Here is a 14,016-nt window from a genome sequence, read left to right on the forward strand (position 1 = left end):
TAAATACATGACGATAATGATTGATGAGAATCTTAACGCTTTTGCTTAAAGCCAGAACAAAAATAAAAAAGTAACTTCAGTAATTTTTCCGATATTAAGTCCGAGTTCTACCTAAAGAAGCGACTATAAAGCTACGGTCTAATGAAACTAAATATAAATAGATACATATCAGGTAGGACTGTATTGCCAGCCTATTAGAATTCAGACACTGGATTGTTGTCAAAAACTCGTTTAATATACGGCCGGAAATACCACGGCAAATAATGCGTGTTCTTGTATTTAATGAAATGAATGATGACTTCATTCATGTATGCCATGTTGAAGAAATTTGCGAATTCCATTTCGCAGCAGCTGTATAGCGCTGTATGCTAAATTGCGTATACTCTGGAGGTTCCGCGTTCGATTACTGAGTGCTGAAATTCAGATAATTTTCTCTTATGTGGCAAAAACAGACTGCATGTCCGGGGAAGTAATCTTCTTCTTCTTGCGGTGCCTCTCCGACTAGCGAAGGTTGGCAGTCAGCTTCGTAAATTCTTGTCTATCTTTCGCGAGGCGAAATAATTCTGGAAGTAATACTGCATGCTTATTTATGCCGCCAAGCAGAATTGCAAAATGCGTGATTGCCGGTTTAGTAACAGGCGCATTAGGTTTGAAACCCATGCCTTAGCTTGACGGACACGGCCGTTTTTAGAGTTTTTAGGGCGTGTTTCTATCATGCCCTGCAAAGTATTTCGCCTGTTTATAGACGTTTTCCACTTGGGCCATCTTGGTCCGTCAATTATTCATCATTATTAAACCATTACCGGGGCACTACAGGCAGTGGCGTGCACTTCATACATGCACAAAAGCACTGCATACCCTAAAATTGAAATATAGCTCGTATAAGAGGAGGATTTTTTCCATTTTATGCAATTTTCCTGCTGTATGCATACCCTGGTAAGAAACCCAGTGCACGCCACTGACTACAGGATCTCCTCTCAGAATGAGAACAATTCAGGCCGTGGTCTACAACGCTGGCCAAGTGCCGATTGGTAGGATTCACACGCCGTTGAGAACATTATGGAGAACTCTCAGGCATGCAAGTTTCCTCACAATGTTTTCCTTCACCGTTTAGAGCAAGTGATATTTAAATTGCCTAAATTGCACGCACATAACTCCGAAAGTAGTAGTAGTAGTTAGTAGTGCGTGCCGGGGCTCGAACACGGTCTCCACGAAAGGAAAGCCGATGCCTTACCCACTAGGCTATCACCGCTTCAGATAAAATAGAAGAAAGGTATGCATTGGTTTTAAAATAATTTCGAATGTAACATGCTAGTGTAAGTAGGAATTTATAACGAACACGTTGAACGCCTACGCAAATATCGAATGTGATACTTTTAGTAAAGGCTTTATCTCTATGTCGGTAGGCAGTGTACGCGAGACCTTGGCGCGTTTCAAGGTCCCCGAGAGCACGCGGGATTAAACAGACGAGTTGAAGGCCGCAGCTTATTCAAATTTGGCAATTGAAACAACCGGCAACTTTGATATAGTAGTCATACCTACTCACACACTTGGTCGCGTATATCTAAGTAACAAAATCTAAAACATTTAACTATATGGAGGTATTAAACATCCAGTATTATTTATTAAAATATACCTGGCGACTTCTTGGAGTTCTCTTAACAAGTTCAAAGCTCAAATTAAAAGTACTCTTATAGAATATTCGTGTATAAAGGAGCTGCTGTCGCGTTCTTCTTTTAAAAATCCCGTGAGAACCATTTCGTTTCCTGAGATAAAAAGTAACCTAAGTAACTTACTCTCTATCACTTCAATTATGTCAAAAATCAAGTTTATTCGTTGCTTGTTAGGGAATGATGGGTGGACGAACAAACAATCTTTCGCATTTATAATATTCATTGGGAGGATAAGATTAAACAGCCTGTATTATTTACTAAAATCTAACAATCTATATCTCGAAAGTGCACTAAAAAATAAATAATAATTATAAATCACAATGTGAGATGGTGATACAAAAATTAATGCCTGTCTTAGTTTGTTGTGGGCTTCTTACCATGGCACGTTCGAAACTCTCAAAGCTTAGGATAAGGATTAAGTTCTTAAATATGGTTATTGATATCACAATATCGCATTTCACGACCAAGTACACATATTGTTTGTAGTGAATGTATTGAAAGTGGACCTATTTGAATAAAGAAATATTTGAGGTTAAAATAGTAATTGCCCTGAACATCAGACTAAAAAGTCAGTCCTGAAATTGCATACTTTAAGGCCTCTATTAATAATACGGACATAACATTGGAATAGTTTTGAAGTGTTTTGTCAACTGACAGCACTTTTTTTTTAAACTTTAAATTCTTATGAAAAATTAAGCTTAATTTGCTATACTGTGTAATTTATAATTTCCTCAATCCTTATACTCCATACCAAACAGATCTTCGGCAATGTACCCTCTACGCACGTTTTGCTCCATAAACTGGAGCATCCTTAGGAAATGTTGACTTCACAATGAATAATTGTTGTAGAAGATGAGAGTTAATAACTGTTTGAAGAAATTATAAATTATACCAATTTATAATTTCTTCAACCAAATTAAGCTTAATTTTCATGGAATTCTGCAAAGTAACGCCTGCTTCTATCCAATGCATAAAATTGAATGGCCCATGTGATGTTGATGTGAAAACGCATTGACTATAAACTTTGCAGGGCTTGCAAGGAAACAATGTACAAGGAATGTCATAAAAACCTCTACTATTACTAAAAATAAGCTTTTGAACAATTGTCTAAAATAAAGACCTGTATATTAATAGTATGAGTCATTTTATTATCAAGACAATCTTATATGCAGATAAACCTTGCCCTTCATAAAATGTTATACGGATGCATAGTTTAGACTTTAGGATTTAAAGAAGAATTAAAGTAGGTTTGTATTAAACCTGTGGTGTATAGTTGCATAATATGTATACATATATACAAAAATCAAAATGTTTCCATTTATGAGTATGTAGTTTAAGAACAAACTATTCGACTACAATATTATATTTTTATTAGTAACTACACTGTTGAATCTGTTCAGATACCTGCAATAAAATCATCTTCATCATTATCAATACCCTTTAAAATCCCACTACTGGACTAAAGGCCTCTTCAAATGGGAGGATTTGCGACCATCAGACAGGTTTGATAATGCAATAAAATCAAGCAAGCCTAGTTAACTTCTTGCAGCTCAAGTATTAAAATTTGTACCCCATACTCATTAATCAACTTTCTAAACTCGTACTATTTCATCATCACACAAGGTATTTAGTTAGATAAAATTAATTGTATCAATTAGCATAATGTCCCTGTCTGTCTATCCATCACCAGAGATGGGCCAGAATAGCAATTTGTATAAGAAAAATTAAGTTAAAAGAAGTAATAAGCATACTAATTTTGAATAAATAACATTTGCTTGTTTTACTTTTTAGCGATAAAGTAACTTATTTTTGTGTAACTATAAATAAATGTTTCCCAGTGTACAATAAAAGTAGACTTTTTCTTGTCTTGCAAAATGTCTTTTCTCTACACTCAGCCAGTGCCCTAATATTATTGAACTACCTCTATAAATGTTATATATACTTCCTTTTTTTTAATATAATAAGTGAACCATTGAGCAGTATTTAATTCACTTAACTTAATTGGTCTTTATTAATAAGGTAACCAGCCGCGGCCTATACTATTTTCTAGACCAGACTTAACCGGACGTAAAGTTACAAAGTGAGAAAATTGCACCTAACCAGTAACAGTACTTAGTTACTACAGTCACTTAAAAAGCTCACATATACCCATGCGACACTTTTTATTACGTAGAAGTTAAGTATAAAAAGTGAATAACTAAAAACTACTCACTTTCTACGACGGACGGCGGAACTGCTGTTTTCGGCTGGAAAGTTGAAGGATTCACCAAAAATCCGATATTGCAAGTCGTCCTCTTCATTACTTTGATATTGCATCGCTTAAACACTAATTATTTGAGAGGCCTGCGACGAAATTAACCACCCTTATCATAACTTGACCTTACAATCATTGCAAATCGCATAAAACTTATCAAAACATTTCACTTTGACATTAAAAATGTAGGCTAAAAAGTATGTTTTCGCGCCAAAATCTACGAATAGACAATTGTATTTTTTTTTAAGGGTGCGAACTAAATAATACAATTATTTTAAATCTCAGCTCGGCCGTAACGCGTGCGGAGTCGGACAGGTCCTGACTCCCGACTGAACAAATGAGGCCGGGGCGTGCGCGCGGTAAGCGCAGAAACCGGCATTTTTGTACCACCCGACACGACTCTGCCTGTAGCCGCGGAATTCCAAAGTATTGTATAATTTATCGTTTTATGAATTTTGATCATTAAATGAAGACAAAATAAATATATTAATAATAAATATTCCTAGAAATATGGATGTTCGTGATAAACAAAAAGTATAAAAAAATATTTTCTCTTGGTACCTATTATAAATTATTATCATTGATTACTTTTGTGAAGTGGTTATAGCGGGCTAAAGCCTAAAGGCTTCGGCTTTACTTTAGTGGAGACAGAGTTCGAGCCCCGCCACGCATTGCTGACTTTTCTGCTGAGTGTTGTGCCTTTTAATTTAAGCAATTTAAATATCACTTGCTTTCAGCGGTGAAGGAAAATATCGTGAGGAAACCTGCATACCCGAGAGTTCTCTATAATTTTCTCAACGGCGTGTGAAGTCTAACAATCACCACTTCGCCAGCGTGATAGACTACGGCCTAAACTCTTCTCAATCTTAGAGGAGACCCGTGCCCGTCTAGTGAAGCGATAATGGGATGACGCTGATGATTACTTTTTTAATTGAATTTATAACTATTGGCGTATTGCTATACTTCAGTTATGTTTATTACATGTTGCAATAACAGTAGCAAAAAAATGGAAGTGATATATCCCGGTGAAGTACATAATTAGTGGTTACCGATACTTTTATCAAAATAGTTCTAAGGTTTATTATGCCGCTTGCGTTCTTAGAGCCGCCGTCGTATTATAAACTAAACAATACAGGGGTCACCTTAAATTATCTCAAGTTTATTTATAAAATACTAGTTGTTACTGCGACTTCGTCCACGTTTATTTGTTTTTTTTTAAATCCTGCAGGAAACCATTATCTTTGCTGAATAAAATGTATCCTATAGCGGTCTCCAAGATGAAAACATTAATTAATCACAAAAAAAAAATTATGCTTGTTCCCAAGGTCCATACAAAATTGCCTACGTTAAATCTCCATTCACCAAGATGGGTTAAGATCCGGTCAAGACATGCATAGGTTTGTTCATCATCATCATCATCACTTCAACCGTATGAAGTCCACTGTTGGACATAAGTATTTTGTAGAGTTCCAAAATCCACTGTCCTGGGCCGTTTGCCTTATTGTTTTAGGTACTCGGAGGAAAATAAAACACTGACGTATTTGGTATCACACCTATACATACATTCTACATCTGAATCACACATTGCTGTTTTTCTGTTTATTTACACTAGTAACCTTCATGGTTCAATCGAAATTGCATCAAAAGCGCTAGTCTTGCATTAGGAAATCCTAAGGAAAAACGGTCAGACACAGAGATATAAGTTTCGGTGTGACGCGAGAAGCCATGCAAAAAAATTTGGGAAAGAGACGGGTGATGTAACTAGGAGACTTAACGTCAAACGTTCAAAAAGAGCTGAGAGATCTGTGCAATTAACTAGATGGTCTTCCTAAGCATGTGGGCTTAGGAAGATCATCTAGTTAACTGCATGTCAAAATCACAATGAAGAGAGCAAACAATTGAAGGAGGATTGAGATCCAGAATTAATATTGTTGCTTGACTAAGTCATTCCTGGATATTCTTGCAGCACATTAAAGATTTCGTGACGTGAGAAGTTGAACTTCACCATTGATAACTGGGGGCCTCCCTTTTTAGAAACAAGCGTAAAATAATGTGTTTAGAAATAAGAGACTATGACTGTTCCAGCGGTGAAGAAAATATATAACAAAACATTGCATCTGCGAAACGAACCGTTAGGGAGCCCAAGTATCATGGGCCGAATGAGGCTCCCAGACCACAAGAGTTCAAAGACTAATATAAATCTATCAGTTATGCCTAGACCAGACCCCATGTTATTTCGTATTTACAGAAAATGGACGATATTTTTGTTTCATATGGCCTTTTAAAGCACAAAGCCCTCTTGTTGATGGACGCCAATTTTGCTCTGGCCTCGATTTTAAAATAACAAGACGTGCATTCAACCTCCATACTCTCCAGACCCCCGAAACACCCTATCCTAATATTTTTTTGTTTTTTTTTTTCGTGGGGAAATCCTCATGGATTTCACCGCACCGCGGGGAGGCACGGTGGTTATTTCAGACAACCAGTAGCCTAGTGGCCGGGCCACGGAAACGCTTTCGCACACAACTGCGTCCCCCTCACCTAACTTAACCTAAAAACATTTATTTCGCATTGAAAGAAACGACTTCCAATGCCAATGAGATGGTAAAAATGTGTAAAGGAAAAAGGATGGTAAGATCGTATTGCCCACCGTTTCCAACTGAATTCTTTTAACTTTTGTGTATATTGATTACATAACCGATTTCTCGTGATTGTAACAGGTTCATTTGAAATTGGAATTCAAAGTTAAAGGTTATATTAAAAAACTAGATTTTAATTATTGCCAGGTATTAATGATGACTTAAGTGATGATTTGGTAAAAATAAATGCGTTTGCTGATTATAGTTAAGTAGCCTATGATGATGGATTTTGTAAAATGATTTGAAAATTTGAACAATAATAACAAAGATATCAATAATTATTTTACTCACGGTTCATCTTTTATTTCAGCAATAACATAGTCTTCTTTCTCTTCGGATGTGATTTTTGCCTGGAGAAGTTTTAGTCTTCCTATCTGATATGCAAGTTTCGGTTTTTCATTATCTTCCATGCTACAAAATATCAATAAAAATTTAGTATAAGTACTTGGTTACTCATAAATTTCAGGTCATATTGACCACTTAAAACAATGTGTGTTAATAATATGATTTTGCTTTTTGGCCTACCTACTTATGAATACCACCATTGCTTATGCGAATATTGCAAATACCGGGTATAATTCAAAAGTCCTTGCCTAACTAATATAACCCTCCCTATATATAACCCTCCATAATGATATTAGGTCATCAGTGTAGGTATTAAATGGGTACCTATATCTCCTTTTTTATTTAATATGCTACTATGCGTTTTAATTTAAGAGTCGTATTCGTGCATTGAACGTTATGTACTTAGTTATGGACCTGAAGCAACATGTGTAACGTGTGTGTCAACACACACACACACACGATCATACGCACACACAAAAACGTGTAAATACGATTTCAAGTCATAACTTAAACTTGTCTCCTCTGGATTACTTTTATAAGAAATTCTGATAGAAATGGAATGATAGTTATACTTTTATGGGTGGTTTACTAGTTTACCTACCCCCTCTCCAACTAGCCTTGTACCTATACAGTGTGATGGTCGGACATAGTAAGAACTCTGTTAACTGAGTCCTAAAGGAACTCACATCGGCCATGAACCGGGACAGAGATAGGTATCTGTGGACGTATCTCGTACATAAATACGCAATAAATCATGAACTGGTTAACGACTTCAATTGTGAATCTGTTAAAAACATCCTTTAATCACTCCTAGAAATACAGCATATTTGTATTCATTTTGATCAATGTATATAGGTACAAACATCTTTGATATAGATTAGATAAGTAGGACCGATTTAGAAGCACCTAACATCTAGTCTACACTGCGCGCAGTATTACGAAACAACATAACCTCAATTAATCGATATTGCTTTTTGGACAATGCTTGGTAGCGTAAAATGTTTATTTGACATATTACGAAACATCTCCTATTACGTTAATTACTTCCTATGTTAGTCTATAATATATCGCATCGGTGTTTCAATAAGATTTCAATAAGAATCTGTCGTATTAAACTACATTCAACAGTGATGGCGCTCGACATTGAAGTTATTATTGAATATAATGGTTGTCAACATTTCCAGATTTGAATCAAAAGAACACACACTGCATATAATAACGTTGATAATTATTTTGAACATACCCTTATCTGTCAACAGAAAACAATTACTTTCAAAATTTAAATCCGTTAAATATTTGAAGATCGAATTCGAAGAAAAAACGTTACCCAACGGTAACCCCACACAAGTTTAATTAAAATAGAATAGTTTTCATTGCATACATTCATTTCTATATTTATTATGTAAAGATTTAATACGATAGTGTCAGCAAAACGGTAAATTCAATGGTTTACCTAATAAAATTATTTGGTTTGGTTATAAAATGACGACATTATCGACCAGTCCATTTGTATTTTGTACACACCACATACCTTGACTGTGCATTATTCTCCATACAGGAGTAGTCGTTTGAAATTGAAGGTATATAATAAAAAAGTATTTTATAAAACGTGGGTGTGAATAATTTAGTTAAAATTACACAATAACTTAGTAAAATAAATAAAATCTCAAACAAAAATAACCACAATTCGTTAATATTCGTTACAATCAAACGAGAACATCTTCTATCCTTATCAGCACATTTCAAAATTTCGTATGTTTGAAAGAGATAGCGCAATGAACTGTAAATAAATGTTGTAGACGTCAAGCGCCATCTTGAAAGGAAGCACATTTCATTATTGTCTATGCCTAAAGACAAGTCTACACAATTCTCTTCGGGTGCCTTACAAAACCGACATGCATTTAACACTTTTAAGTCACCACGGATGTACTAAAATATTTCACTAAAGATATACAAATGTAGACTCTATATTCTAATAGTAAAACTTACAGTGTAAATACACAAGTACACAATAATTAGAAAACTGGACAACAGAAAATCGCACAGAGTGATATGAATAAATAAGACGGTGTCCTACTAACCCCAGTTGCTATAGTCGGATAAAAAGAGTAAACATAATCACAAAAAAAAAATCATAAACATAATATAAAAATAGCCATGCCAAAGATTACAAATTCCAATGTTCGAAAATAGAGGTTTACATTATACAAAATTAAATAAGACTGGGCGTGAAACAACTTAAAAGTAAGGAATACTCATTACAATAATGTATCAGTAATATGATAATGTAAGTGACATAAAAACAAATATTTCGAAGCTCGTGTATCTTTCGTTTCTTCTTAAACTTCATTGAAGTTATCATAGGTTAGGTTAAGTTAGACATATATTGAGTATATATGGTTTATTTAACTTAATTTCGCACTCGTTTATTATTTTACTAATTGATATTTTCCTTTTGTATTATTAAATACTTTAAAATCTTGTAGATACCCTTATAATGAATAAGAGTGGGCCTAGTACACTACCTTGAGGCACACCACTTAGGCTCTTCAGAGCTCTAGATGTATAAATACCTCATCAGTGATTTTGATGTTTTGACAGTTTTTATGATATATTAAGTCATTCGTAGCCGGAGAACGAAAAAAATATAGTCAATATTATATCTTGTTCTGACTCTTGTTAAATAATATTTTATGTACCACAAAATCAAAAGCCTTTTTATATCTATAAAAAGAACGCAGGCCCCAAATACCCTTAACAAAATAGACATTAATTCTCATTTTTTCCGATTCCCTATTGTATTTGTGTAGTCGTAGCTTTAGATGCAATCAGTCAATTCACTAGAATCCAAAGCTGAAGTGCTTCTTCAAAAAGTAAAAAAGCATCGACAATAGCTCAGTCAGTTGTCTGACAATTTTACACTTATCGTTATTCGCCAATCGACTTTGCCCGCGAAAAGTTTGACGTTTTGAGAGTTGAGAGTTTGAGACGTGTTTTTTGATTGTTTACTTGTTTGTGTATTTACCCATTAAACTCATACGCTTATTTAGAATTCGGTTTGAATTTTCAATTGAATATTTTTTATTTATTAATAACTCTTACAAGATACAAGATATGAAGTTCCGAGGCGTAATGATAGATGCAGGTCCTATGAGAGAATTCACAAGTAGGTTCCCACTTATATTTTGTATTAGAAGTGGTTTCGTTTACTTAATTAAATTCCCGTTTTCTCCAAGTTCACGTGACATCAACCAATATAGTAAATAGCATTCTCAAATAAATACCTGCTATACATAAATATAAAAGTAAGTAAACCTAAGATGCGATTCTTGATTTTTTGGTGACAACATAGTGTTACACAGGCCAAATAGCTGAAGTCTCTAAACAGACCAGAGACTGAGGCTAAGGCTATAGTTGAGCAGGTTATTGTGCTTCTGTAAATTCCATTCCATAACTTAAGTTTAAACTAAGATTCATGATTGCAATGGAACAGTTGTATGACTAAAATCGAATCTATACTTCTAGATAGAACAAGAAATTTAATAGAATTTTACCTACACTGAGAAACTTTTGATTTTTATATACATTATGAAATTTTTATGAGGTTACTATATTAATAAGCCCTCTTACTTGCATTGGAGCAGCATGGTGGGTCTACGTTCTAAAACCTTCTTCGAGATTAGAAGCCTACTGTGGGACATCATCAGGTGGAGCTTGTTGAACATCATCATTTATGATAATGTAAATTAAATTTTTATTTTCCAGATATTGTGACAATAATATCAAAGTTATCAAAAGAATGTGTGTTGAGGCTATCTGATGACAAGCTTTACTTCATAGTGAGCGAGGACAATAGCGGACCTGCACCACCTGTTCTATGGTGTGAGATACCACAAGACATCTTCTTTTCAGAGTATCAAATGATTGGCATTGATGAAGACCATAAGGATATTTATCTTGGAGTCATGTCTGGTAAGGATTCGCTTAATATTACACTAAAAAAACCAATTTTATTTTCTCTTACAAAGCTATGGTGATAAGCATAATAATGTTGTAAATTTACTTTGACCAAAAATGTTTTCTAAGCCAATGCATGAAAATAGACACAAAGTTTCTCCTAAGAAAGTACTTTGATAAAAGAGAGTTATGATAAGTGCTATGCTTAGAAATTACATTCATAATCAATCTGTAGGTTTGAATATTTAAAGTCTTTATGAATTATTATTTTTTTATTATTGATACTGATATTTTAGAGTTATAACCCTTATGCAAAATTGTTGAAAAGCAAACAAGTTGGACCATAATCTACTCCCTAACTAGAATAAAAAGTATAAATTGTTGTGGTAATACTGATATTTATTATGTTTATAATGCACTTTCTGGACCAGATTCATCTGTCCAATCCCACTATGTATATTTTCATGTACATAGTGGGATTGGACTTCATACATTTTGCTTTATATATTTGGGTCAACAAGATCTGAGAGGCTATTAGAAAACGTAACTGTGGTGGCTTATACCTGTTTTGCCAAATTAATTTACAGATACAGCCTGTGTGTAATTTCTGCCAAGCTTTTGCAGCAACAGCAACTTCTGGTGTACAGGTCAGAGAACCATGATTTAAGTGTTAACAGATGTAAACCAGATACTGTCCTTCCAGCTCCAAGAAGCTTTGTGAAAGTAATTGGTCTCTTGTAGAGCGTAAACCACAATTTACTTTTTTTTTTTTTAAATTATACTTTTCAGCAAATCTAGCAAAATCCTTAGTAACTCTGAAATCAGCTAAGACATTGAAAATGAAATTAACCAAAAAGCAGTGCCCATGTTTAACATTAGAAATTGAATTGGTAAGTATCACTAAAATTAATTTATCTTGGGTCATAGTAGCAAAACAAATACATAATCATTGTATATTTGTTTTGCAAAAAAGCCATTTTCTTAATACCAGGTTGTTCAAATTCTTGTCAGAAAAAACCCATTATCTCACAACTTTGAGCCCATTTGACAATCAAACTCAGGAACTGATAAATGTTAGTTTGACTGACAATATTAGTGTGAAAAAGATCCATAAATTCATAATTTCAGCCATCATCAACATCACAGCAAACAAGACAAGTGACGCATGACATACCTGTAGTGGTGGTACCAAGGAAGCTGTGGAGTGAATTCCATGAGCCAAGAGTAGAAGCACCTGATGTAAGATTTCTTTTAGATTTTTCTTCTTACAATTCTTTTTAATTAAAATAAAGGCCAAATGCATTTAGGGACGGAAAGGACCAGACTTCATAAAACATAACAGTCAACAGTCAACAGTTTGTCTCATTAAAAAAATCATTATTACAGATATCTATTGAACTGCCAACTTTAAAACAGTTACGTACAACAATAGACAGAATGAGAACAATGGCGCAAGAGGTTGTTATCAGAGCTTCAGCTGAGGGCAGGCTCACATTGCAAATTAAAACTGATATGGCCAAAGTATCCACGCGGTTCAAGGATTTGAGAGTTGAAGCATTTGAAGGTATAAATTTGGGAATTAGTAATAATATAATTTGATCAAAATGGTGAATCTTTTTCTCAGTTCAATATAGTTCAAGCTAAGATAAGAACTTGTGTTCCTGATGCAAGTTTAAAGTTCAGGTAAATATAAACATGTGATAATGAATATTAAAGGCTGCCGACTGGCATGAGAGACTACAGAGTCTCTTATGGCAAGTATCTTAATGAGATAGATGGCCTTACCCTTTTGTGGGATAGTTATAGTCTAATGCTATACTGAATGTAGGCTTTAATGATTAAAATTGCAAGTCTGTGACTGATGGCTTAACAAGATTAGGCACCCTCTGGTACTGGGAATAACTAGACTTTAATAACCCATACAATCAATTCTTGTCCCAACTCTGGAAAGTCTAAATTCTTAATCTACCATGCTTGAATATATTACTGACTAGTTTCATGGTGGATGGTCACACTATCACAGGATATTCTAGTTCTATCAGATAAAGTGCAAATATTAGCTTACTGCCGTTGTATTTTTGTACAAATTGTTTTTTATATTTACAGGACCAATAGATCATTCAGACTCCGAAACAGAAACTCAAGCAAACGAAGATATATCAAAAATCTGTCACTGTAGAGTTGATGCAAAGAAGTTTTCAATGTTCCTCAGTGCAGATCAGATATCACATAATAGGACTATTTGTAGTATCGTGCACAAGAAGCTGGTGATACTGTGTCTACATACGCAAGAGAATGTGAAGTTACAGTGTTTCATTACTGGAATAGTCTATTAACCACAGATATAATTTGGTCTTAGGGTTATGTTTTATCAACCTTCGTGTTTGCCATAAACTGGTATTCTCGTGCTTGATCATTTTGGGATTTAATGATATCTGAATTCTACCTGCCTTGGTCGTTTTTTTTTTTGTAAATTTCCTTTATAATTTTAATATCTGCAATCTATCGTGAGACTATAGTCAGATGTGCTGCGTGAATTATTGGCAGTAACAGACGAGGGAGCCATTGCTTGACCGTTCGTCAATTGTGGAGCATGTCAGCTGGTGATAGGCGTTTCCCAGGTGGAGCTACTAGTAAAGAGGCTAGCAAGACGGTTGGGGTGTTTGGCTAGACGTTCTTTGTTTTTCGCAGACTCCTGCAGATCTCAAATACCGTTGGCAGTTTGAGATAGTGATGAATCTCTTTGTTGCGTGCAAAAAAGGAAGCATCAGTGATTGCCATTATAATTTGTTTTGGACCCTTTGGATGTCGTGTTGGGGTTTAAGCCTTGCGCGAGCGACACGACCAATTTGTTGTTGAGCCTCGGCGCCAACTGCCGGCCAAGCATATATATATTTTTTATCGGTTTCTACGCGGCCTCGTACCGGAACGTTGAATGTCTAAGCGGCACGTCTTTGTCGGAAGGGTGGTAACTAGCTATTGCTGAAACCTCCCACCAGTCTAGACCAGAGAAAATTCAGAAACTTTAAATTCCTAAATTGCTCCTGCCGGCACCTACCACTTAAAACCACAGCGCTCACACCACTGCGTCAGGGAGGTCGTCTGGTGGAAGGCTTCGACCGTTGCTAGATACAGGTTTAATATTACT

The 14,016-nt window shown here is 35.0% G+C and overlaps 2 protein-coding genes across 8 annotated transcripts in view; one reads left to right on the top strand and one right to left on the bottom strand.

Moving 5' to 3' along the window:
* LOC120623629 (myb protein) overlaps positions 1 to 8,539 on the bottom strand; it is a 57,119-nt gene extending 48,580 nt beyond the window's left edge. For 3 of the 7 annotated variants that reach the window (XM_039889764.1, XM_039889755.1, XM_039889716.1), the window contains exons 1-2: positions 8,443 to 8,539; positions 6,858 to 6,977 (exon numbers count right to left, since the gene is read on the bottom strand). In XM_039889764.1, the coding sequence (XP_039745698.1) occupies positions 6,858 to 6,977; positions 8,443 to 8,465 (143 nt within the window). In that variant the 5' untranslated portion in view covers positions 8,466 to 8,539. Of the gene's footprint in view, positions 1 to 3,885; positions 4,243 to 6,857; positions 6,978 to 7,095; positions 7,135 to 8,364; positions 8,406 to 8,442 lie in introns of those variants that run through there. The other 4 variants (XM_039889774.1, XM_039889745.1, XM_039889726.1 and 1 more) reach the window with 3 other exon arrangements.
* A 1,297-nt stretch (positions 8,540 to 9,836) lies between these two features.
* Positions 9,837 to 13,868, top strand: LOC120630738 (checkpoint protein HUS1). Its single transcript, XM_039900059.1, has 6 exons — positions 9,837 to 10,077; positions 10,677 to 10,883; positions 11,658 to 11,758; positions 11,997 to 12,107; positions 12,255 to 12,432; positions 12,975 to 13,868. The coding sequence occupies exons 1-6, from the start codon at positions 10,026 to 10,028 to the stop codon at positions 13,202 to 13,204; spliced, it is 879 nt and encodes a 292-aa protein (XP_039755993.1). The 5' UTR covers positions 9,837 to 10,025; the 3' UTR covers positions 13,205 to 13,868.
* The last annotated feature ends 148 nt before the right edge of the window (positions 13,869 to 14,016 follow it).

This window comes from Pararge aegeria, chromosome 1 (genome assembly GCF_905163445.1).
Source record: "Pararge aegeria chromosome 1, ilParAegt1.1, whole genome shotgun sequence".
Classification (NCBI taxonomy): domain Eukaryota; kingdom Metazoa; phylum Arthropoda; class Insecta; order Lepidoptera; family Nymphalidae; genus Pararge; species Pararge aegeria.